This window comes from Cyprinodon tularosa, unplaced genomic scaffold (assembly GCF_016077235.1).
Source record: "Cyprinodon tularosa strain WSP-4 unplaced genomic scaffold, ASM1607723v1 ctg246, whole genome shotgun sequence".
In the NCBI taxonomy this organism is placed as follows: domain Eukaryota; kingdom Metazoa; phylum Chordata; class Actinopteri; order Cyprinodontiformes; family Cyprinodontidae; genus Cyprinodon; species Cyprinodon tularosa.
This window is the reverse complement of record NW_024038913.1, coordinates 2,337,382-2,363,707: the sequence shown is the minus strand read 5'-3', so window position 1 is coordinate 2,363,707 and position 26,326 is coordinate 2,337,382. Positions and strand designations below refer to the sequence as shown.

Here is a 26,326-nt window from a genome sequence, read left to right as displayed (position 1 = left end):
CAGCAAAACAGCGTTTTCCACATGGAAATACTGGTGTTACGTAGAGCTGCGTTTCCCCATCACATACGGTTTCCCCTGCATCTCCGCACAGCGCAGGCGGCACGAGTCACCGCGCAAGCGACAGGAAACGCGCATGTTTGCTAAAGGCGCGCAACAGTCGCCCTGTGCTCGCGCCACAGGAGAAGTATGGAGAGCGTGAACGATCAAATGAACCTGACAACAGCCAGAAATGATAGCCTATATGGAGAAAGGGAGAAATCTGGATGGATGGATGGATGGATGGATGGATGGATGGATGGATGGATGGATGGATGGATGGATGGATGGATGGGTGGATGGATGGATGGATGGATGGATGGATGGATGGATGGATGGATGGATGGATGGATGGATGGATGCTCTGCCTTCTCAACCTACTGTATTTTTTATTTTAAACATTATTTGATGGCCTTTGTGGCAGGGATGGAGATCCATATTTTATGTCACACACAGAGTATACATCTAGATAGATAGATAGATAGATAGATAGATAGATAGATAGATAGATAGATAGATAGATGATAGATAGATAGATAGATAGATAGATAGATAGATAGATAGATAGATGTTGCAGTATCTATAACAACCCAAACACACAGGATTTCAGAATTAGACATCCCCAGTTATTAATTTCATATACTCACCAGATCTGAATGTCCTGTTAAAAAACTTCACATAGCGTTCCCCCCTGATGTCATTTACGTTGAGTTGCAATAAATGCTAAACTGTCTGGAGGTTCTTGTCTTTGTTGTCCGCTCTATTCAGCTGGCTTTGGAAACACACGGCGAGAAGGTGGGGGCTGGGTGGTGAGGGTTACGGGGGCGAGAAACGCAAAAGTAACGCAATAGTTACTTTTACTAGTAACTAGTTACTTTTATTGTGGAGTAACTCAGTTAGTAACTCAGTTACTTTTTGGGAGAAGTAACTAGTAACTATAACTAATTACTTTTTCAAAGTAACGTGCCCAACACTGCTACTTTGTCACTTTTATTGGAAAATTTACTGCGTCATGGTGGTTAAAACACTTTAAATCCTAAATGCACTTTTCCAATATGATCCATTAGATAACACTTGCATTTAGTCAAAAATGTAACCTGCAATATGATTTTTAATTCTCAATTCAGTCATTTGGCTACATTTTGGGAAATCTTTTGAAAAGGAGATGTAAAATTTTATTTTGTTAAAGTAAGTAAAAAAGTATCAATATTTAGATGAAAATGCATTTTGGATGATTGATCTTTAATTTTATCTGTAAATCAGAAAATGCAGCTTTACTTTGAAAATGAGAAACAACTTTCAATCATTTCATTTTAATTAGAAAATCCAGATACATTTGCTTTCATATTAAAAAAGAAACATAAAATGCAATAGAAAATAAATTGAATTAAAATTTTAATTCATATATAGGTTCTGAACATTTATGAAATACTTTGTTATATCCTTTATTATTGTTGTTAGGTAAGTTTTTTTCTGAAAACAGAAAGCTAAAAGGAGGACATTTATTTAAATGGTCAATTACAGAATAGCTTTTGTTCTGGTTCTTTTTCATTATTTGAAAGGTTGATCTCTGGTAGTTTAAGTATAATCCATCCTGGAGAAAAATATAAAACTATAGCAATGGAAGTCTTAACTTTTATAAGAAAAATCTCAAACATATTTATAAAGGGTCTTCATGATCCTGTGTCGTGCAAGACACTTATGTCAAAAACCAATTTCCAGTTATCGCCAGCGGGGGGCAGTAGATCGAAAGCATCGATTGTTATGCTCCTCCACATCACTGCATGAAGAAGAAGAAGAAGCAAAGGGCGGCCTTCACCGACAGCGCAAGCTAAGCTATTTTAGCAAAACCAAGATTCCCTTTCCCTCTTGTTATACACAGATTGGAAGGTTGTTTGGGATAAAGACTCATTCATGTAAGTGTCTAAAACAACCAGTATTCCGAACTGTCTGTGTTCTAACTGCGAGCCAAACATCTACAGCTGGGTTTTGTTTGCGTTGAGGAACTAGTTTAACTTGGAAATACCTATGCTTTGTTTGGTTTAGACTTCCTCATATATACCTAAACCATAACGTCTTCTTATTGGTTAGACACTGTGTGTTTGTTTGGCTTTTTTCAGAGAAAAAAACGATTTTTTTATAAGGTTGAAATAATTCATAGCTTTGTAATAATCGGTAATATTTGCTAGCTGGCGGTATCGATGGCTAACAAGAAGTATAGTCGACGGTCTCTAGCCGCGGGTAACACACGTGCGCTAATAGATGTGCGCCCTTTATCGGACAGCAGGCATATTAAAGTTTTAAGACGTATGTTTCCTATACAGCTTTCCTCAATTAAGAGTTTATACCTGTTATTTACCAACTGAAACTTTGAACGGCCAAATTTAAGCCACGTTATAATGTAATACGTGTCAGGAGGGGATGTAGAAGTCTTACATCAACTCCGGATCTTTTAGTATATTCTGCTCCCGTTAGCCTCCCTAAAACATATCAGTTAACCGACGAGATTAACATTTAATGATAATTAGTATATCTTTCTGTACGTTCTGTTTAGTTTCGTAAATGTCTTAAATCATGGCCATGCGCAGTATTTTTCAGAGTTGTCGTTTTGAACCCACTATAGTATAAATAGTATATTTTAAAAACGTGAAGTTATTCCCTGAAATAGTTGAATAAACGGACAGGATCGAGCGGTTAATGACTTGTTGTCCGATGATGGACCGGTTGCTCTGAGATGCTAAAGTTTGATCATTTCCGGAAGGACAGTGACCTAACTTGTCCACACCCTTAAATGTCTCTTTGTTAATGTCATGAATTAAAGATCAAACCTTTGATGACTTTTTTTTAAAGCCACCGTGTTTAAATTTTAACCAACTAACTCATATTTCCGGGACTACAGGTGTGTCGTCATTTCTAAACTCGGAAGTGAGCCTTTGGAGAAGGCATTCCAGGTAAAGCTTAGATTTAAGTGGTTCTAATTCATCAAACTAGGAGCAGGATTCTAGGAATATGTACTGACTGGTTAAAAATAAAAAGGAAGGGCTATGTTTTCCCTGAATTAGTATTTTTTTGGGAGGTATTTTTTAATTGTTTGCAAACAAATTGTTTAATTTCAGGTACTGTCTGATGAGAGGGTATTAAACACGCAATTATGTCTGGAGCGTGTCGGGACAGAAGTCGTCGCTGGCAAGAGATTCAAAAAGGCCTTCAGTTCATTCAGTGAGTGTGTTTTACAGACCATCATATATAATGGTGTATCCTGTAGAAGACAACAACTATGTTTTAATAGTACATATATAGATATCTAAATTACAGCAGTTTTCAAACATAGAAAAAAAATAAGTTTAACTCCAGTTGAAATGGTATTACTAGTGCAGATAGTCATGTTGTAAGCACATCAGTCCTTAATCTTTCAAGACAGTTAAACTTTAAATTAGACTGTATTTTTTGTTGTTTTGGGAAATTGATATCAGGGTGTTTTTTATTTTGCAGTCTGGTTATATGTCTCTTATTGCAGTGTTATTTGGACCCATTAAAAGTAGAAATTGCTATTACTTAAAACATTGAGAATGCTTTACCCCCAAATTTGTAAATCTAATGACACAGAGGTGGTGTGTGGCTGTTTTTAGTTTTTTCTTATTTTTATTATTCTACATTTCCTTAGAGTTACCATGTATAGCTACATCAGGGTGCTAATCTGGGTTCGGTCTCTGCTTCTGTGAAGTTTTTTTGAAACTTATGAAATAATACTCTGGTTCATGTATTTCTGTACAGCTTCCTGCAAACTCCCCAAATGTAGGAGAAGTGAGCTATGACACTTCTCCTTAAAAATACTGAAATGCAAGAAGTTATAAACATTTGGTAGGCAACATTATCCTGCGTTATTATGGTTAAGGAGAAGAATATATAGTAAGGATGCAAGTTATTGGATAATGTATCTAAAATGTATTTATTTAATTATCAGTTGATAAACAGCATCTTGCCATAGCAGGAATGGATTTTTATTTGCATTCTGTATAAAATTCTGACTGAATAAACAAAATCATGCTTTCTTATTCATGATTAAGATAGACATATTTAAAAGGTATTACAAGCAGGAACCTATTGGATTACTGAATAAAAAATTTTTTTTACAAAAAAGTAACGTACTCATTGATTTCCAAAGTACAAGATGTAAAGCTATAATTAAAGGACAGGCATGTTGCTTTGATGTGTTGTCAGACAATTTGCCACTTTTTTACAGTGAGCTGGAAGGTAATTGATTTAGTTTTTAGTGTAATCCAGCAATCAGTGTGGTGAGAGTATTTATGCTTTTTATCAGGCAGTTCTGATCACTCTGAGGGATGTTAAAACTTGGCTGCATGAGGTGCATATAAACCCACGAAAGCCATCTAACATTTTCCTTGCTAAGATTGATTTTTCTTTACATGTTTCAAATGTTTTGCATGATGCGCTCCAGTTTTCTATCCCGACATCCTCACCTTCTGAGCACAGCAGAATCGTCGAAGCTGCTCCACAGTGTAGCACAGCTAAATAGGTGCTATATAGATGCTAACCTAAGGAGTTTATCACCTAAATGTGCATTCTGCATTCTAGTCTTAATTAAACAGTGTGAAAAATCCTGGGCTTTCTATTTATTCCTGTGAAAGTGGAGCCCAATATAACACAAAAAGAAATTTCTTCTAACAGGCATCATCAGTCGGACGGGACACGTTTTATCTAATAAGCCATTTAATCAGTACATCATTTTTTTTTTACATCCCCAGGTTTTATATAGTTTTGTTTAAAAAAAAAAAAAAAGTAAAATTAAATTGGTATAAATCAAAGTAGCGATACCAAGCAGATAAGCTTGTCGTTGTATCAAATGTTCATCAGATAGTCCAGGGTAACAACATTTTTGTAGCTGCTTGTTTGTCCTGAAACCGAAATCAAAACATTTTGAGTCCAGAATGTCAGGGGTCTGCAGCACTATCGGGGATGCTTCTCTAATAACAGAACTGTCCAAGTCCTGGATGGAGGGGATATCTACCCCAATTGTTATCTGCAAACCTGATTTTGTGTTTAGTCCAGTCCTGTTTTTTTGGCTAAGTTCAAACTTTATGATTGTGGGCAAACTCAGGACAGGCTGAGAACAGCTGTGCAAAGGATGAGCCTCAGCTCTTGTGGCTCGTGGTGCTTCTTTAATTTTCACACAAAATAGTTTGTGTGTTTGTAAGGACCGTCTCAGATCCTGAGAGGAGGGAGCTCTAGGAATCAGAAGTGACCTACAGTAAACATAGTGCTATTTAGGATGCTGAGTGGAGGGAGTGTAGGGGGGTCTTCCCTAGAAATCCACTAAGAGCTCCACTGTAAAGCGCAGCAAATACCAGGCAATTCTGCCACAACCAGTTTATCCATTACTGTCCATTATCATACCTACAGAGTTTGTGTTGTTTCCAACAATGGCAAAATCAATTTGTTGACGCTCCTTCTTTCATGATAAGGTAAACTTGGATCTTTGATGACTAAAAGATGACTAATCACAGATTATGTCATAGTCATAGCAGCAGTGACAGGGGAGAGAATATTCCTGAATGGCACGCTGAACTCTGACAAACCATCAGCTCCACACTGATGATTCGCTCTCAGCCGTATGGCTCTTCCTGCCTTTGCTACTTAATAAACTATATGAAGCAGATCATCTTCTGCCGAGCAAAAAAAAAAAAACAAAAAAAACTTTGTCTAACTATCAAGATTTTATTTCTTCCAGCTCACAAGATGTGATGCTAAACATTCTTTCATTTCTAACAAAAGGAATCGCCAAATTATATCCAAAGAAAACATTTATTTGCATACTGTTTATTTTTGGATAAAGAGCCAGGTGAAAAGGTACATAGATCTTAGAACATTTCTCTTTGTTCTCGTTTCTATTCAAATATGATGTAAATGTTTCATTGTAATGTCATTAAGACATTTTCTCTGTTTCCTTTAAATATTTCAACATTTTAGGTAGCATATTCATTAAATTTAGGTCTGGATTGCCATGGCATTGCAAGACAATTATTTAGGTTCTCTCTGTATTTTTTTTTATATCAAAAGCCTGTGATTTTAAATCTACTTTGACCCCTGCGCAGAGGTAACCAAGGCATTACCAAAGCAGAAAGAAGAATTTTTTGTTCTTTGCTTTTTTTGAGCAATGAAGATTTTATTGATCTGTGTGTAATGCATAATTTATAGTTGATTAGGAAGTGTTTGCTTTGGGGTGGAAACATTATATTTCTAAAACATTCCTTAATCATGGATTTTGTTAGCTTGTCCGTTTGCTATATTAACCAATATGATGTGTTGAACTACATCTGCTATTTTCACAGCTTTTGTGAGACACTTTGATTTAATCGACTAAAACTAATAATAGTTTTCGTCCTTAAGACTAAATGTAAGATGGCTGTCAAAAACAACGCTGTTTGTCACACACATTTATACTTTAAGACCAAGTGTAAGCTAGAAAGGAAGCCGCAGTTCCTTTGTAATAAACACTGTTCTGATTTGACTATTGTTATTAGACAAGTATTTTTGCTGTCTGTGCTTAAATTTTGTTTCTATATTGTTAGAAGTCTGGACTATGCTACACAGTGTGATGCTACATTCCCTCTTATCTGTCTGAACCATTTTTACTGCTGTGTAGGCTAGCTTTCTCCACAATATAACTCAACATACCGTATTTTCACGACCATAAGGCGCACCGTACTAAAAGGCGCAGTCTCAGTTAAGTGTGCCATTACTGTATTTAACACACACATAAGGCGCACCGGACTATAGGGCGCGTTTTTTATATACAGGTACATGTCCTCTACTACGTTTAAATACCTCTACTGCGTATTTAAAAATACAGCGGGAGCAAAACTGGGTATGACTGTGCTTTATTCATGTATTTATTACAAAGTATTAATCAAACCTGGGAGCTGGCCGTGAGACAGACACATCGCAGATGACAGAGCGCTGTGATCACTCCTAAATTAACTTAAAATCCTGAAACCTGACGACGGAATATGTTCGCTTTTATCACCGGTATCCTGGTGCCTGCAGTTTAAATTATTTAGATAAAAAACACCTGCCAGGCACCGCGGTGAACCCGGAGGCGACCTGGCCTAGAGGCTGCTGTTGAAGGGATTTCTACTGTCGGTGTACCACTGGTATGTGGGGGTCTGAGCGCCTCCGACAGAAATACTATAGGCAGGATGATAATCTGGATGAACTGACTGCAATTATTAAGTTTTCAGGTGGACTTTCTCGCTTAAAAACATATTAAAACTACTTTATTCCCACTGATCACAGCAAATATAGCTGCGAGATTTAGATTATTTAGATGAAAAAACACCTGCCAGCCGCCGCGGTGAACCCGGAGGAGACCCGGCCCAGAGGCTGCTGTTGAATTAAGTTTTCAGGTAGAAAAATAGAGCGGGAGCAAAACTGAGTATGTTTGTGCTTTATTCATGTATTTATTACAAAGTATTAATCAAACCTATCAAAGTCATCATCCTCTGTTTCTGAATAAAACAGCTGCGCTAAATCAGACATGCCAATTTCCCCTTCTTCGCTGTCAGAGTCACTTTCCGTGCAGCGCAGCTCCTCAGAAATAATGCCTGCTTTTGCAAAAGCTTGAACAGCAGACACGTTAGTCCAAGCATCAACAATCCATCCGCAAACGGTGGCGTAACTTGCCTGCATGGCGCTGCCTTCCACTTTTCGTGAAACTGTGGTCTCTGTGTGTCATCCATTGCTCCCACGCCGCTCGCAGCCTTACTTTGAACGGCCGCTTCACACCGATGTCGAGCGGTTGAAGTTCCTTTGTCAGACCCCCGGGATAACGGCAAGCACAGCGTTTATTTGTTTCACCATGTTTTTCACATCAGCTGTGAGATGGGCACGCATAGAGTCACAGATTAACAGCGATGGTGATGCGTGGAAAAAAACCACCTGGTCTCCTCACATTCACCTGCTTCAGCCACGCTTTCATCATCTCCTCATCCCTCCAGCCTTTTTCATTTGCCTTAATATCATTTGTCATCAGAGCGATGTGTCTGTCTCGCTGTCAGCTCCCAGATCAGCTTCTCTGATTCATTGATGCGGCGCTTCCAGCAGCAAAACTTCAATTTTTCCATCTCGAGCAGCAGCAGCAGCGCGTTGGCGGCGCGCTCCCGACGCGCTGCGCCTGCTGCTCAAAACGCGCTGCGGGACCTTTTGCTGCGCCTGTACGCGCGTCAACCGTTGACTTTGCATGTAAACTCGCTGCTTCTGCTGCACCTGCTGGGTCCGGTTCACACCGATGTAGAGCGGTTGAATAACAGCGAGCACAGCGTTAATTTGTTTCACCATGTTTTTCACATCAGCTGTGAGATGGGCAGGCATGGAGTCAGATTAACAGCGATGGTGATGAGTGGAAAAAAAACACCTGGTCTCATTACATTCACCTCCCTCAGCCACTCTTTCATCATCTCCTCAATGAGGTGGTCTCAAAAGTCGCAGTTGCAACACACATAGGGCGCACCGCACATTTTTAGGGAAAAAAAAAGACGTTTATGTGCGCCTTATAGTCGTGAAAATACGGTAGCTTCATTTTTATCTAAACCTCTGCTTCCAGGAGAATATAAGTTAAAATGTTCACATTTTTGCCTAAAGTTTGCTGTATGGTTTCAATGTCTTTCCTTTATTATCTTAAACCTATTGAGGATAGAAACAGTGATAGAAACTCTGTTTGAAGAAACCCCACAGATACTTGATATGGTTTAGGTCTGGGGACGGGCTTGGCCAGGCCGACGCCTTTATCCTCAGTTTTTTTTTACTTCTGCCAAGTTACGTGTCTTTCTTTCTTTGTCTCTCTGTCTTTATAAGAGGTGAATTGAAAAGATACAAACAGGTTTTAAGGATTTTTTTTTTTTTAACCGAAGGTGTACATGAGTCCAAGAAATAATCCATTACATGTTGGTGATGATCCTCATTATAATCCGGATACAGGATTAAAAAGAAAAAAATTCTTTAACATTATTTGGTGGAACAAGCAGTTCCCCCTTAAACCAGAGAGCATCAGCAGTGACTATTGACAGCTTCAGCATTGGACTCAAAAAGGTTCACATGTATTATACTGCGTTGTATAGATTACATTAATAAACTGTTTCAGTGGAATAATCATAGCTCTCAGTTTTTTGTGAATAAAAACAAATATCCTTGCCTTATATGTAAACGTAATAGTGTGTGTTTTTATATATATATGTATGTACACACACACATTCTGACATGCTGACATCTCTGCATGAGCAGTGCTTTTTTTCTATCTACAGGCTCCCTGATCAGCTTTTCTGATTGGTTGATGTAACAGCTTGAGCAGTAAAAATTCACATTTTCCAACTCCAGCATCTGCTGCTTTTTTTAGCACTTTAGATTCTCATGAGACGCTGCTCAGATGCTAGAGATGCGCTGCAGGCTTTGTATGTAAACCTGCTGCTTCTGCTGCTCAAATCTCGTTCGATGTAAACGTAGTATTATACTGAAGACAGAAACACAGGAAAGGTGAGCTGTGCCTCACTCAAAGTCTCGATCTGCTGATATAACAAGAAAGCAGAGTAAACGAAGAATGTAAGGGTAGAACAAACACCAGAGGCTGCAGACACATGCTGTACCGTATTTATAAACTTATGGAAGGATTTTAAGTAAATTGTTATCAAAAGTGCGCCTCAGGCCAAGGAATCATTCATTAAAATTTGGTAATGATCCAGATCATGTGGGAGTTTTAGCTATAGGTGTAAGTCACAATATTATAGGGATAGATTTTCTGCTGCTTAGTTGTTATTTTTAGAAAGAATGTGATTATCTTGGACTAAGGGGGTTGTTGTCACATCGGAATTCCATGCTGTAGCCGTTTTTCTGAGGGAAGTGTATCATTTATCTGCTTCAGTTTGTCACAGTACATTTTGGCATTCGTGGTTCCCATTTAATGAAGTGTAGATCCCCACAGCTGGCAGCACTCCACTCCCATCACTGTACATGACTAAAGGTCAGGCAGCAATTGTTTTTGTAGTCCTTACCTTGTACCCAACACACACACACACACACACGCACACACACACACTTGAAGCAGATAATTTGACCAGAGGTGTGGTTCCTCTCCTCCATCCAGAGATGGGGACTCGAGTTTGTGACTCGTACTCGAGTCGCACTTAAGTCGCATATTTAATGACTTCAGACTCGACTTAGACTTGCATTTGAAGGACTTCAGACTCGACTGAGACTCGTGATTTCCGACTTGTGAACAATATTTTATTCCAGTGTTTGTTTTACTAACTTGACTGATCGCCGCTCGCCTTACCCGCACACAGAAGAGGTTAAAAAAAAAAAAAGTAGCGCTTGTGGCCAGTATGGCCCCACACTCAGTCTTTGACACAAGGGGGAGCAAACAACTCAAAGACCCAAACCGTGAAGCACTCAAGTTCAAGTGTTTTATTTATACAAAAAGCCACAGCAAAAGTGGCATAATAAAACAGTCCTTTTCTTCTCCTGATAAAACCTAAAATTCAAGAGTTTTCCTTAAAAATCAGAGGCTGGAAGTTGGGCTCCCCTTGTTATGCTGCTTCTGGTGCGAGTGATCGGTTTGCAGCAGCTCCATTGAACATATTTTAATCCGTTTTCCTCGTCGATATGCAGTTCAACAGAGCGAGGCGCGCTCCCGCGACTGGGGATGCATATTTCGGCAGGCATGCACTTTTGGGCATAACAACCCGCCTGCCTCTCTCCCGGCAGCGCATCCGTCTCTGTCACCTGCAGATTCCGTTCTCCTTCTCCTTTCCTTCAGACTCCTTTTATGTCGGCTTTAATCAGCCCTTGCTCACACCTGAATTGAAAATACTGCCCGCCAAGTCATTAAGTTACAAAAAGTTATTGCCACATGTTTCTTTTATAAAAGTATTGTTATTGTCCTACTATTTGTTTAGGGTTTTTCTTTATCTCTTGTAGTTGCTAACCTCATAAGTATTAATAAAAGGCAGGATTGTGATTGTTTTTTTTCCCACAGTCCTCATTTTCATTTAAAAATAAAAGAGCAGACATTTACTGCTAAAACTAGAAAAAGTTGTAACCACAAATGTAAGGTAAATACTGTAAGAAAATAGTTTTTTTTTGAAAGAAAAAAAACTAAAAATGCAAAATTTATCTGGAAATTTTTTTGCGTGTGTGCTTTTTTTAATAGTATTTTTCATTTAGCAGTTCAAGATAATGATAATTCCATAGATATAATAGCGACCTTTAAGCTATACCGTCTCAGTGACGGAGAGGAAAACACAAGGAGAAACAAGCAAGCACGAAAATTATTGCACTTTTTTTTAATTAATCAAGTGATTAGAATTTTTTGTGCCATTAATTGATTATTGCGACAGGCCTTCTCAAGACTTGAGACTTGACTTGGACTTGAGCTCTCAAGACTTGAGACTTGACTTGGACTTGCAAAAAATGACTTGTGAACATGTCTGCCTCCATCCCCTTAATCTGCCTGTCTTCATCGAACTGTGTGCATGCATTCTTGTGCATTGTCCTTTTGCTTGATAGGAATGGAAACACTTTTATGTAGATTGTTGGCTATTAGCTATTGGGTGGGTAAAATATTGATTCATCCATTCATTGCAGTTTTGTTTTTCACATTTCAATATAAAACCCTCTGGTTCAGTTAGCTCTCCCTGGGCAGTGGAAGTCTTTTCGACCAGGCAGTTTTGCTTTTGTTTTGAGGCAACACGGTGAAAACACCTTCTTTTCCACTCCTCTGCTTCAGTCAGGCTGATCATTCTGGTGTGCGATTGGAGAGTGGGCCATAAACGACTGCTGGCAGACAGTTTGCTGCAGAAATCCAGAAAAGGTTTGCCATAAAGCCTGGCCAAGGAAAACAAAAAGCCTCTGGTGCATATACCTAGATTCGCATTGCTCTGGCTCCCACTGAGTATTCATCTGTGGAACATTATCTGTCAATCACTGACTGAACAAAAAAAAAAGACCGTAAGTCCAGATTTATTGCTAGGTATCAAACAGCCTAAAGTTGAAATCAAATAATACGACCTCCACAGAAGAGCACCAACAGTTCTTCCCAATAAATATGTAGTGAACATACTGGAGAGTGATCAAATTATCGACGGTGTAGCAGAACCGTTTCTGCAGAGGTTACTCATGGAGTGAACAGTGTAGCTTTACAGATGCAGTAGCTTCAAAGTTCCTCTTTATTTTGATAGGTTCAAGTTAAGCTTAGAAGTTAACTGGTGATTCTTGTAGTTTATTTATTGATTATATACTATATCCTGTTGCAGCTCATCATGTTGGCTGTTTGAGATTAAAATTATGACATTAACACTGTTACTATGCGTGTATGTATTTGCTGACCTATATTTCTCATGTAAACCTCGACCCAGCAGTTTAAATGATCCACCCTTTAATTGCTAGTATTACTCTGCATGTGCTGATTTACTTAAATGTAAATTCAGTACCCTAATGTTTTTACTTTTGGGCTCCATATTGACATTTAAATGCTTCAAAAATATATCCAATGGTTTACCATGACTATTCAAAGAGACACAAAATCCAGTATCTAAAATGTATTAAGAGGGACATTAAAAACTATGTACTTTTATTGAGTATTCTTCTTGTGGTGTTCTTAACAATCCTTCCCACCTTAAATCTGGTTAATGAATTGACTTCTCTTTCTTTTTTCTTTTTCAGGAAAAATCAGTTTTATTTTCTAGTTACTTGTGCACTCTGTGGGCTCCTTTAGTTCAAAGTGACGTTAGACCATCACTATTTGTTCTTACTCAAAACTGATAAATGAGCAAAAAATGTATAATGGCTGGGCCTACCGACCTGTCTTGCTAGCGTTTTTTACAGCTTGTCTTAAGTTGCTCTTTGAGTGAATTAAGTTTTTAGAAATAATTTCTGGGAGGGAAAATATCACATCTGGTATAAAATAAAATCAGATATGATGCTGAGCGCGATCACTTGTCGTCTTGGGCCGACCTGTTCTAAGTCAAACCGATCCTGTTAAACCCCCTTATAGTCCTCACCAGCTCCCTGCAGATCAGTTTCAGGGTGTGGGCAGTTTTAGAATCTGCCTCTTTATCTAGAGAAACAGTTTGTTTTTTCAGATCTTCAGACAGATATTTGCTGTGCGCCATTGTCTGCAACTTCAGGTGAATAATATGAGAAAGTTTTGGACAGAATGACAAACCTGCCCCCTTCACAGTGAGAGTCACACAGAGAAAGGAAATAACTAATTAAGCTTGATTTGTCTAAGTGTCCTAGTATTCAGTGTTGTCCCAAAGAAGAAAGTAAAATACTTACAAAAATGTACGCACTGTTGTGAGATTCGCTGACTTTTAGAGTGTTAAGAGAAAGCAAGTTTGGATCACATCATTCATGACATTTATCACTTGGTGACGGCAAGTAGGTGTCAGAGACCCTGGTTTGATTTCTTATTTCCAAAAAGACATCATTACAGTTTATAGAGATTAAATTTGTTTTAAGTGTAATTTTTTTTAAAGAAATATAATGATCTATTTTCCAGGTTTAACACCTTTAGTCTTTCTAAAGAAAGTAAATCATGAACCAAATACCTGCATAACAAAATGTAATTTATTCTTTTGTCATAATCTGTTCTTTCAACTGATAGCTGATTAATTATAGACATGTAATGACGTCACTAGATTTCAAAACCTTTGTGAAAATTTTATATTAGTTAAGATAGCTTCTTGACTAATGTGTTTGCAGTCTGTTGTCTTAGGCAATATCCTGATGTTAATTATATTTAGACCTATAATCTGTTGGTATTTAGAATAATTAAGTTCGATTAAACAATCATCTGGTTATTAAACTTTGTTCTTGCCTTGGAGCACTTTTTTAAGCTTTGAAATCATCAGTCAAAACTGTGTGGGTATTGTTTTTCATTTTCTAAATCCTGAGATTTGTTTGCTTATTTGCATCCAGCCAGAGGCTAATTCTACCGTACACCCCTACACTGGACTGTTCATTTGTTTTCACCAATGTCACCCAGTCCACTGCTGCCAAAGGCGTCATCATGTTGACCCAGGATGTTCGGGCTCGATCTCGCTGTGCCCACTTTTGCACAATGCCTGCTGTGGTGTTCTTTGTTCTTTAAGATAGAACATGTTTTATTACATGGAAGAAAAAAAAAAACTAAACCTGACTGCACTGTTCTATTGCCTTATTTTTTGGGTTGATTTATGTTAGGAATCAGGGGCATATAAACTGGAAAACATTTTAATTGTTAATAAACTGATAAACTTAAGCAGTTTAGTCTAGAGATTAATTTTGTATTTGTTGCAGAATTATGGTGGTTCTTTACTCTTTAAGAGGGTTTATGGGCCTCTAGACTTTGAGATATGCATTATGTATATAGACATGTATATTTTGTGTGTTTGTGTTTGAAATATAACTAACTTATGGGAGATCTGAAACCTGTTTCGTCTTTTGCTTTTAGATCAACCCTTCCATTTCCTGGAAGCCAAGAGCAGTATGAGGTGAGCTCTGGGAATTTGAATGTGGGTGCAGCGTCTTAAATTTTCCATGAACATGTTTGTTTGACAAGATGAAAATGCAGTCTTTCAAATTAAGTGAAATACTGAAGTTTTTATTTTTATTTTCTTATTTTCATATATTGATATATACTTCTTAACCCGTAAACATGTTTTTTGTTCTCCTGTATCCAGGTGTTCATAAAGGACCTTGTGTGGAATCTGTTTGGAGAAGGAAATGATGTGTTTCGAGAGGGAGAATGGACAAAGTCCATTGAGATGTACACAGAGGCACTTAATATAGCAGAATATGCCGATTCGGAGGAAAAAATCTGCGTTCCAACAGGTTTACTGGAAAAACTGTATGCAAATCGAGCTGCTGCTTACCTCAATATTGTTCCAGTAAGTTGGTTTCAGCTGGTTGTAGTGCATCACTTCTGTTCTAGTCTCACTTCCTTTTCTTCTCGGTGAAAAAAAGTTTGCTACTGAGGAACTTAAGCCCATGGGATTCTCCAAAGGGGTTTTCTTGTTATTCAGCTATGGATAACTGGTTCAATTTGTTTGCTCAGAATGAGAGAGTCCTGATATAACCTGGGGTCTGTTTCATGAAGCAGGTGTAACAAATTCAGATTAATATCTGCAACTCTAAATTGATCTAGCCAAGTGTTTGGTTTCACAATGTCTGCTATCAATTAGTTCAATCCATTTTAAGTAGGTCCGCTCAGAGTTAAATGCGTGCACAACAAGTACAAAAAGCCATTATCAGTGGAGCACAGATTTGACGAGTCACCATGACAACAGGCAACAGGAAGTGCCTACTTCACCCCACTGGAACTAGAGATTGTAATGCAGAAATGAAAGAAAAAAAGGATAATGTGTTTTAAAGACAGAGAAACTGCGCTACAGCTACAGAGGAGAGGAAAATGGCAAAGGAGAAGAGCTTGAGTTAATTCATAAGTTTATATGCAGTGGACTGTGGTAGGCCGTTTTTACATTTATTAAAAGCACTCCTCTCTGTTATTTGCAGATCAATAAAATATGATTTTTCCTAATTAAAATTACACTCCTAGACCTGACTGTAATAATACATTTTCTAAATTACATTTTTGTAGCAGAAACTGAATTTTAGAAAGTAAAAAAACAAAAAACAAAAACAAAATATTACTAGTAAGAATTAACATTTTAAGTGGTCATTCTGACATTTATCAGCTTTACTGAAAATGCATTAATGATATCCGGAAAACATTTTTTCATAGTTAAAATAATACAAATGCTGGGCAGTAATATTGGGAATATGGAGATCTGAAATTAATTTATAGGCATCAAGAATGTTTATTCTAGATGTGGAGAATGTCATTCTGTTTGAAATGGTCATTTAGACAAATACTCCCCCCCAAATATTCAGTAAAACTAGTACACATCAAAACGGCTGTCCTGTCAACATGTTTATATATTTTTATAGGCATAAAACTACAACAAAAATCTGACTATATCAGGAAATAAAACAACGTGATTGGCTGTAAGGAGAGCTGAGACAGTATACAATGAGTTCATAGAAGAAAACCTGCTACCGACCAGGTTAACTCTGGGGAGAATGTTACTACGGTGGCTCAGAGTTTGAGGAAACTCTTTGTGGGGGGGAAAAAAAGTTTCCCTGTTTTGTGGTTTAGAAACCATGGTGTTTTTGGTAAACTTGCTTCATGAAACGGATCCCTGGTCTCATTATGTCAAAACGCATGAGCTTCGTATTTTAGGAGAAGACGCAGGTGTCCTTGGAAGTTTTCTATCTAGAAAACTGAACCATTGTTTGTATCCAGTTCAACCATCTTCTTATCAGCCTGAGAACTGTGAATGAATAGCCAGTCAGACTAATTCATTGCCTTCGGCAGCATTTGAATAAAGCTGTAATCCAATTGAGAGAGGTGGTTTAAAAGTGATCGAAGTCCGACCACCCTGCATTGAAACACTTGTCGGGGGTATTTTGAATTAGGCAAGGTGACATTACTGAGCATGGTGCACTACAAGGTGATGTGGCGTATTTCTGCCTGATTCTGTCGTGATATTTCTTCTAGCATGTTTACATGATGCATCATGCATCTGATCGGGCGGTCTATTCCATATTGCACTTAAGTCCATTTTTTTTGTTTTGAACACAAGTGCAATTTTATCCAATCAAAATATTGTGTATGTAAACATGAATACTGTTTTTGTTTTTTGGCCTGCTAATATTTAAAAACAGACTTCAAAGAGAGTTTTGGATTTCTTAAGTGTCTGGTTGGTCTTTGGGTTATGATTGCAATTAAGGTTTTAAAATTGAATTTTTGGAAAAGACAACCTAGAATTTTAGAACTAAGGAATTTGTTTTTGCTTCATCTCAATAAAATTACCTTACTGTTTTCAAAATAGGGCACACGCCAATCCAACAAGGTGCAATTTTGTTGCTGTGAAATGAACAGCTCTTTTGAGTAAACACCATTTTTCATCTAATTTCTCCAAGGGACTTTATGACCAAGCTTTAGAAGACTGTGAAAAGGCTCTCCAGCTGAACGAGGGGAACTACAGAGCACTGTATAGAAAAGCAAAAGCCCTCAAGGAGATGGGGAGACATCAGGAGGCCTATGAGGATGTTGCCAAATGTTCGCTTGCAGTGCCTCAGGTAAGCAGAAGTGTTGGGATTGTTGGAGGTTTTTAAAGTACCGTATTTCCCAGACTATAGGCTGCTACCTTTCCCCCCACACTGAACCTTGCGGCTTATAAGAAGGTGCAGCTTTTCTGTGGATTTTGCCTAACTGCCAGAGGGGGAAGTCAAAGTTTGAAATCAAAGAATAATGGGCTAATTTTAATTTAGCACAACATGCTAGCAGCAGGCTTGGGGGAGAACAAATGTCCTAATTCTCATATTTTGACATTTATTTGCCGCATTAAAGCTGCCGAACCAATGAAGAGACTGGGCTCAGCTCCTGCAGAGCTGAAATAAAGAGTTGTTCCAATTTAAGGGGAGAAAAAAAATACAGTTCTACCAGAGAGACAAAAGTAGGCAGTGATGTTTGCTCAGTCGGTGAATACATTAGATTGTTAAAACAGGTTACAGCAAAAATGAGATGCCATGAGAAACAGGCTGGTGGCTAGTATAGGTTTTAATTCTGCTCTGTTTGCAGATGGAGCAGACATTAAACTCTTCAATCTCTTTCAATCAATGAGCACACTTAAGCCCTATCTGGTTATGATGGCTTATTTTGTTGGTGGTGTGAAGGAGTCTCTGCACTGACTATTTTAAGTATCATTGAGGTGTTAAGAAGTGGAAAAAATAGGAATTATAAATGAACTACAATTTCTACTAGTGTTTCATGTTGTTTCAGGCTGTGTGAAAACCAGGGACAGTGTGACTTCAGCTGATACAGTTAAATATAGTAGAGAAAAGTTTGTTCTTTTCAACCTCTGTCAATCATTGAGCATGGTTGATTTGAAAGTTCATTCTCCCAGGACTTTATGGACTGCTCTAAGACAACTCTGGATCCACTAAAAATAAGTAGTGATTACTCATGGCTGGTTGACTAGGAAAAAAATATTTAATTTTTTTATTCTTTATTTGTCTGGCTTTTAAAAGAGAAACAAAATTTATTTAGAACGTTTAAATAAACTGAAAAACCAACTGAGTCCATCAGTCTCCTGTTAATGCGGGAACCAAAAAAAAGTCTAATCAAACAAATGATGAGTTTGAAAAGGATGGAGGTTAAATGTGGCACATGGAGGTTAAAAATACATCCAGAATAACAGAACTGGGCAAAAAGGAAAGTTTAAATCCTGAAAGAACTTAAGAAAAGGATTTATTTCCTTTATTTAAAAAGCAAAATAAAAATTAAACCACCTGCTTGGGGTTTCTTACGTTTTCCTTGTCTAAAACATGAGGCTGATATACAAAGAGTGTTTCTCAGCTGCTGTTTTGTCTTCTCAGGATTCCAATGTCACACAGCTGACTCAGGACCTTGCCAAAATTTTGGGGTTGAAAATCCGCAAAGCTTATGTAAGAAGTAAGGTATGTGTGAAAATCAGCTTGTTTCCAGCATTGCTCTTCATGGCAATGTTGGTTCAAGTTATCTCTGTCCCTTTATGGGTTTAAAAAAAGATTTAGTAAATATCGGAATCTACGCAAGTTCAACACTTTTGATTTTTGATTTTTTTCCTCCAACAGCCTGCCTTGAATGTTTTGCGTGGATCAAGTTATCAAGATGCATCATGTGACAAAGTATGCAACACCCTCAAGGTTTCATCCGGGGAAAAAAACAACACTTTCTCAAGCAATACATTAATCTGTGCTGTTTCTTCATTTTCAGTTTCCTTATGGCTCAGATTCTGTTGAAGATATAGAAAATGGTGAGTTTTACTATCGAAATGTTTTGATCTGGATCTGCAGTTGAGATATAATGTTTTTTTTTGTGTTTGTGTTTTAGAAGTGCCTCCATTTGCCCAAGATAGCAGTGTTTTGGCTTCAGGTCCAGCTCCGATACAACCGCCTGTATCAATGCACCCACCTCTGAATGACTCTGTGGTTGATGAACTTCCTCCTAGCAACAGTGTTTTATCTGTACCCCCAACTGAGCCACCGGGGTTCGAGTCTATCCCCCTGCCCGTATCTGCCCCTACATCTGTTCCTCTTTCCATGCACTCGTTTGTAAACGGGTGCCGAACCAGCAAGCCTTGTTCGATTCTTGAATCCAGTCAAGACTTTGACACCGACATCATCGGGGATGACCTAGATGATCTGCTGGACCAAGCTGGCCCTGAACCAGATCTGGTTAGTGGGGGAAGTTAAACCAACTGTAGATTGTTTTTGACTTTTATAGTTAAACCTTTTTGTCTCTTTTTTTTCAGGGCATCCCCATCGTTAAAGGCCCCATTCCTTTGCCAACCAGTATTTCCTCTGGCAGTTCTTTGTCAAGTCCATTCCTGATGCCGTCTGACATGAACCCTTTTTTACACAGTGGTTCACAGCAGTGCACAGTCACACTACCGCCTCTTTATAACAAGTCAGGATCCAATACTTTATTTGGCATGGACACTTTTCACAGCTTACCCTCACCGCTGGACTCGATGGACAGTCTCCGGATATCAGAATACAAAACAGGTGGGTTACATCTCAGATAATATGGTTTAGCACAAATTTACATATGTTCCAAAAAGACCGAAGTGAATAAAATTTCATAATTTATTTTTTTGTTCCAATATTTTCAGATTATGCTCATAGTCCCTTCATTCCAACGGTAATTACTCTTACCCAGAAGTTTTAATATGATCATTTTAAATTAGGTACATTTCTAAATGTTAGCCTTTTTATTAAATCCAGCTGAACCATAAAGATGAGCCAATGGGGATGCCTTTGGGCATGCCTGAAGTGAAGGACCTCCCTGCTGCTGTGGATTTAGCAAAGAACCCTTTAGCTGAGACGCATGAATTCAAGCAAGCTTGCTCAATGTGCTACGTCAAAACAGGTGAGGCATCGTTATATGTCAGTGTAGAAAATGTCTCCTCCCAGTCTTGTCGGAGCCGAAACAGATATTTCTTTTTACTTTTTTAAGGGCTATATGTGCTTGGTGTAAAGTATTCTTTTGTTGTTTTTTTCTGCATGCAGGTCCTGGAGTATTGGATTACACTCTTCACACTGAAGATCATAAATGCAAAAAGGATGTATTACTTGGCAGAATAAAACATTTACCTGACAAAACGTGGAAGTTGATACGACCTAGACCAACAAAAACACAATATGTAGGACCTTACTACATTTGCAAAGGTGACTTGAATGCAGCTGCACCATCCAAACCACAAACACACTCCCCGACATGTTTCTTTGTTATTAAATGAAATAATTGCTAAATAAATTATAAGAAGACTTTTGTTGGCAACCTTGAACATTTTTTTTTCTTGTTTTTAAAAGAATTGCTTGCAGTAGAGGGTCTCATTAAGCACAATTTAATGGCTGACTCGTTCGTCCTCTAGTTTGGGCTTTCTTAAGTCGATACTAAAATGTTACCTCTGTGTTTCAGAGGTGGCTGTTGGAAAAGAGTGCCTATACCCTGGTCACTGCACATTTGCATACTGCCAGGAAGAGATTGATGTTTGGACTCTAGAGCGAAAAGGATTTATCTCCAGAGAACTGCTTTTTGATCCTTTTGGGCCAAACTCTAACATCAGGCTAACTGTCCCCAAGATCTTGCAGGAGCATCGAGGGATATTCATGTTTCTTTGTGGGGTTAGTGTTTTTTTATTTCTTTACTGCTTTGCTATTTGACTGAGAGGCTGTTTCTAAACACACTAAGCAGTTTTCAATCATACGACTCACCGGTACTGGTGTCAAATCATTGGAACAGATGATTCAGGCTTGCTATTATCTGATTTCAATGCATTTTCTGTTTTTTATTTAACTTAAAAAAAGAGAGAAAATCTTATATCCATTATTTAAAAAATATCTTATTGTTGGTCCCTAAGCGAACCCCCTTGTGTTGGAGGAGGGAATTGGCTAAGAGCGGCTGCCCAGGGTAGAGCTGGTGACCAGAGTTTCTCTGGGTTACATCACATCATCAAATACATCAACAGCATAAATCAGTTGAAGAAGGACAGTTTAGATCTGAGAAGGGTACTAAAAGGTTTTAGAAACAAAGGCAGGAGCTCAGTAAATCTGCAGTAAATTGGTCAAATAATGCCCAGGGCCTATAGACCACATAAGAAATCCATACTTTTGAGGTGAGTAGCTCTTTAAATAACATTTAATTCAGTGTCAGTAAAAATTTTAAAGCTCAAATGGGGCTTTTCATGTACATTTTTCTTACAACAGGGGTGGAAGACCAAAACAAAAAGTAGTAATTTAACATGATTATGGTGCAAAGCCGTCTTTTCTTTCCTTGTCCTCAATAAGTAACAGTGGGGAAGCAGACAAGGTAATGTTGGCAAGGTAATTAGCCTGGTTATCTGTATAGCAACCCTGTTGTGTGCTCTTCATTTACTGACATGTAGCTGGTTGTTAGCATGCCACTAAAACAGTGTTACCATAAAAATGTTTAAAGGACGCCACTCCTCCTGACTGAAGATAAAAGTTCAGGGGAATTTCCCTTCCTGTGTCATGTAACTGACAGTGCATGGAAATATTTTATACAACTGGCAACAACTTTAACCTTTTTTTCTGACATTATTTGATGGAAGAAAAATCACACCAAAGCAAATGTAATATTTTAAATATATAAAGGTATAAAAGCTAAGATAATATTGTTAAATGGGTAAGAAAGAGACTAAAGTTTGGCTTGACCTACATTTTGGCAGCTTTTATCAGATATTAAGTAAAAATACTTCAAATCTATACCATTTCATCAATCTTTATTGTTTCTTCAAGTTGCCAGAAAATATGATTTAAGAACTTGGCTAAAATGATTCTCTCTAAATCTAAAGCCACAACTGTAAATGGTAAATTCTTAGACTTGTCAGAAACTTCCCATTATAATGGTTGTTTGGTGTTTTGCAGGTGTGTTTTGACCACAAGCCCAGAATAATCAGCAAAACCAACAAAGATGACCCGTCTCTTTGCTCTCATCCGGTGACAAAGCATGACTTTGAGACTCATAAGTGAGTCATTCAAATTTTAATTCTCTCTAAAAACGTACTGAAACATTAAAGGGATTATAGGCAAAAGGCTAAAATTCTGACGTCTTTTCTGTTCTTGCAGGTGCCTGGTTCACATTTTGAAGGACAACACGGTTCGCTATTCCAAAATCAGACCTTTGAGTCCCCATAGTCAGCTGGATCTTTGCCGGCATGAAGTGCGTTATGGCTGCGTGAGAGAGGACGACTGTTTCTACGCCCACAGCCTGATTGAGCTGAAGGTCTGGATGTTGCAACATGAACTCGGTAAGTGTGCTATTTAACACAGTTTACAAAGAACAACTGTAATATATCATTATCAGCATATTTTATCGCTGCTGTAACCTTGGAGGAACTGGAAATGAATCTTGACTGGACTAGACTATAAAAAAAGGCCCCTGTGCATTTTGCAAAAGCAATGTAGGGACAGCTTAAATTTGTACTATGCTCTATGAGAACCAAGAAGTTTGTCACTGTTCTTGTGGTTAGAAGAATGAGAACAAGGTTTAATGTACCTCTAAAGGGATTCACACCTTATGAGAGTAACCTAAACAATCAGCCACAATAGAATGGCATAGTTTAAACCATATTCATGTGTTAGAATGACTCACAGGCACAGCAGGGCCAATTAAGGAAAGTCTCTAGTATGATGAAACATTTCCCATAAGGCTACATGCAGCAAATATGGCAAACAGCATTTCTGAATACGATTAAATCAGGCAGCAGAAAACATACCGGTTTATCTTTTTTAGATTTTTATTTTAAAACGACACACAAAAAAGTGGTGTGATTAAATTTCATGTCTACTTACAAATATTGCATTGTTTATTGTTTATCTGTCCCTCATTTAGTTTAGGGATTGTATATTGTTATTTTTACTACTGTTGTACACTTTAATGAATCATCCAACATATATACAGAAATATATAAACGATCCAGTCTCATCCAATAGACAGAATCTGAAGTCCATTATACTCCTTTGAACCCTGTCTAAGGTACTGAATCATGCTTTTAAGGACCGATTAATTAGGAACATTAGTACAATCTTTTTATACTAAGGATAACCAACAATCTGCATTGGGTGATCTTATTTGTAGCTCTCTATTTTCTGGAAAGAGAAACAGTCCAGAGACCTTTCTACACTCCCCCATTCTAAGCATGTAGTAACAGTTGAGAAAATTACCAGAAAGACCTATAACTGAAAGAAACATGCAGCAGAACCAGTCTCACTGTGACCGGCCGCCATCCGCACCCAACTCTGGAACCCTGTAAGGTTATTAAGGTCTATGTCTATAGAAAAAATATCAACATGCTTAAAGGCATAGTGGAGGATGTTCTTTTTCCAGGTGGTTCATCAAAATAAGTGGTCCTCCTAATTGTCAATCATTCTTGTGATATGTTTACCTAAGGCCGTCCTACGTGCTCATCCACATTTTCACTTACATATGCAAAGTCAGACATGGTGGTAAAATTGCAAATCTTCTTTTGGAAAGTAAGCTTGTATGAGCAATGCAAACACTAAGTTTTAAACGGAGCGTTCACGAGGAGTAATGGGCTTGTGCATGCTCACACGCGTTTGATAGGCGCTCCCTCTCGGGAGCTGGTAAAGGTTTGTGCGTGTGCATTTTTTTTAAAGTGGAGTGGGCGAGTGTTTTAAAAAAAATAGTGAAGTGGGCGAGTGTTTTAAAAAAATTGTGAAAATCCTCCACTAAACCTTTATAGCACAGGTGTCAAACTAGTTCCAGAAAGGGCTGTGTGGCTGCTGGTTTTCTTTCCACCCAAGCAGTAGCACACCAGACTCTATTCATCCCATCAAGGTGAGTCTAGTCTTAACCTGATGACTTGATGGGATGAATGGAGTCTGATGTGCTACTGCTTGGGTGGAAAGAAAACCAGCAGCCACACAGCCCTTTCTGGAACCACTTTGACACCCCTGCTTTATAGGGTATCCATATATTAGCATGGCATTAGGGAGCCAGGAGTTGGAGGCTATATGAAAACAGGCACATGCTTTATTTCATTGGAAGAAAAAAAATGATGGTTTAAAAAGAGTTTTCACTTAGTACTTTTCTTCGTGCAGGTATCACTCATGAAAGTATTGTTCAAGAGGCAACAAAGTATTGGGATAGAACAGCTACCCTGCAAGGAGCTCAGGTACAAAACACACCGATTCCATCGTCGGGTTTCAGTGCTTTTGATAGAGCATCCAGTAATTCTGTAAAAAAATTTAAAAATGTATATTTATGGTTTCTAGTGAATAACTGTCTTCAAACTATGTCCTTAGTTTTCAAATCCCCAGAGAAGATTTGGTCCTCCAAATCTGAAGATGATGTTTGTTTGTGGCCAATGCTGGAGAAATGGCCAGCTGAGCGAAGCTGACAAAAATAAAAAGTATTGCACAGCTAAGGCACGGCATACGTAAGTATTACAATTTCTTTCATCTTTAGAAACATTCATTAATGCTCTAATAACCTAATACATTATTGGTGGATTTGTTTCAGGTGGGCGAAGGACAAGAGAGTTGTGCTTGTAAGTTCCAATGAAAGGAAGAAGTGGACACCAGTAAGACCTCTTCCAACAAAAAAGCCAATCCCATCTCAGTTTGAGGTACACATCCAATATTATTACATACTGCAGTAGCCTGAGTGTGGAAAATGATTTTGCTTGTAGGGATTCCTATGAATTAGTAACTGATTCTTTGTCTGTTTTTTAGATTTGCATGCATGTGACAGCAGGGAAGAAGTGTCAATACATTGGCAATTGCACATTTGCTCACAGCGTAGAAGAAAGAGATCTTTGGACCTACATGAAAGAAAACAACAGTGAGTTTTTATTAACACTATCTCTCACTTTACTGGATATCAGTAGTGAGATGTAATTTCTTTGCAATGCAGAAGATTAATGGAACATCCCTCTCTAGTTCCAGATATGGATCAGCTTTATGAGCAGTGGCTGCAGTCTCAGAAGCCTGGCTGGGGTGAAGAGATGTCCAATAATTCTTTCAGGGAGAATGGCAAACAGATCCACATGCCGACAGACTATGCTGAGGAAGTGGTGAGTCGCAGAGCCAGCTCCCTATGCACACACTTCCTGTTTAATTTGACAGCTGGCATGTTTAATCTGGAAATATAATCCATGGTGACAGAGAACCAACAGCTTTTATGTAATGAAGTAAACTTCTAAATAATAAATATCCCATTCTGTACCCTCTCGAGTAAAATGTACCCTGTCAAGCCTGGAGTTGTAGTTTAGTTTTTCCCCTGTAATTGACAAGAATACAAAACCTTTTTTTTTTTTTTTCCTTTTTGCAGGCTGGCAATCATTGTTGGCTATGTGGTAAAAACTGCAACAGTGAGAAGCAGTGGCAGCAGCATATCACTTCAGAGAAACACAAAGAAAGAGTTTTCAACTCGGAGGATGATCAGAACTGCTGGCAGTACAGATTTCCCACAGGCACTTTCAAAGTTTGTGAGAGGTAAGATCGGATTAAAGCCCTGGTCTCTTCCTGGTGCCTGTTTTCTCTACTGTAGATTTTGATATTTGATGTTGTGTTTTCAACAGATTTCTCAAAGGGACATGCACAGAGGATGACTTGTGTAAACTGGCTCATGGGGAGCATGAGCTGAGAGAATGGATGGAGCGCAGGGAATTCCTTTTGATGAAACTTGCCAAAGCCAGAAAAGACCATCTTATAGCTCCTAATGACAATGATTTTGGAAAATACAGTTTTCTCCTTAAAGACATTAAATAATAACAGGCTGGAAACACTGATGCTCACTTTCAAATACGGCAGTATTCATTCTTAAGTCAGGTCATTCTTTAAGGCCTCTGCTGGGAGCAGGAAGTAGCCTGATCACAGCATGATTTTTCCAGGAGGGCGTTCAGGACCATCCCTCTGATTGGTGGCTGTCATTAATGGCAAATCTTCAGCGAGCGAACCCTGAAGCTTTGCTACGCATTGTTCAGTAGAACACCTGAAAACTGTAACAATAATAGCATGTGATAAACCTTGATCAGAGACATGTTCCAATGCTTAGTTAACATAAAAAATTAAATTTTCTTTTCAAGACATTTGTATGTCAATAACCTTTCTTGTTTAAGTATTAAACTACTTAAATTGAGTGTTGAAA

At 38.2% G+C, this 26,326-nt stretch overlaps 1 protein-coding gene across 1 annotated transcript; it reads left to right on the top strand.

The window, feature by feature from the left end:
* Positions 1-1,797: 1,797 nt before the first annotated feature.
* zc3h7a (zinc finger CCCH-type containing 7A) lies at positions 1,798-26,326 on the top strand. The gene is made up of 23 exons (XM_038287885.1): positions 1,798-1,952; positions 3,153-3,255; positions 14,537-14,576; positions 14,766-14,972; positions 17,068-17,226; positions 18,526-18,606; positions 18,763-18,816; positions 18,905-18,944; positions 19,022-19,365; positions 19,443-19,695; positions 19,803-19,831; positions 19,915-20,059; positions 20,200-20,358; positions 20,612-20,817; positions 22,081-22,181; positions 22,282-22,463; positions 24,277-24,350; positions 24,481-24,614; positions 24,698-24,803; positions 24,910-25,018; positions 25,117-25,250; positions 25,508-25,671; positions 25,758-26,326. The coding sequence occupies exons 2-23, from the start codon at positions 3,188-3,190 to the stop codon at positions 25,945-25,947; spliced, it is 2,979 nt and encodes a 992-aa protein (XP_038143813.1). The 5' UTR covers positions 1,798-1,952; positions 3,153-3,187; the 3' UTR covers positions 25,948-26,326.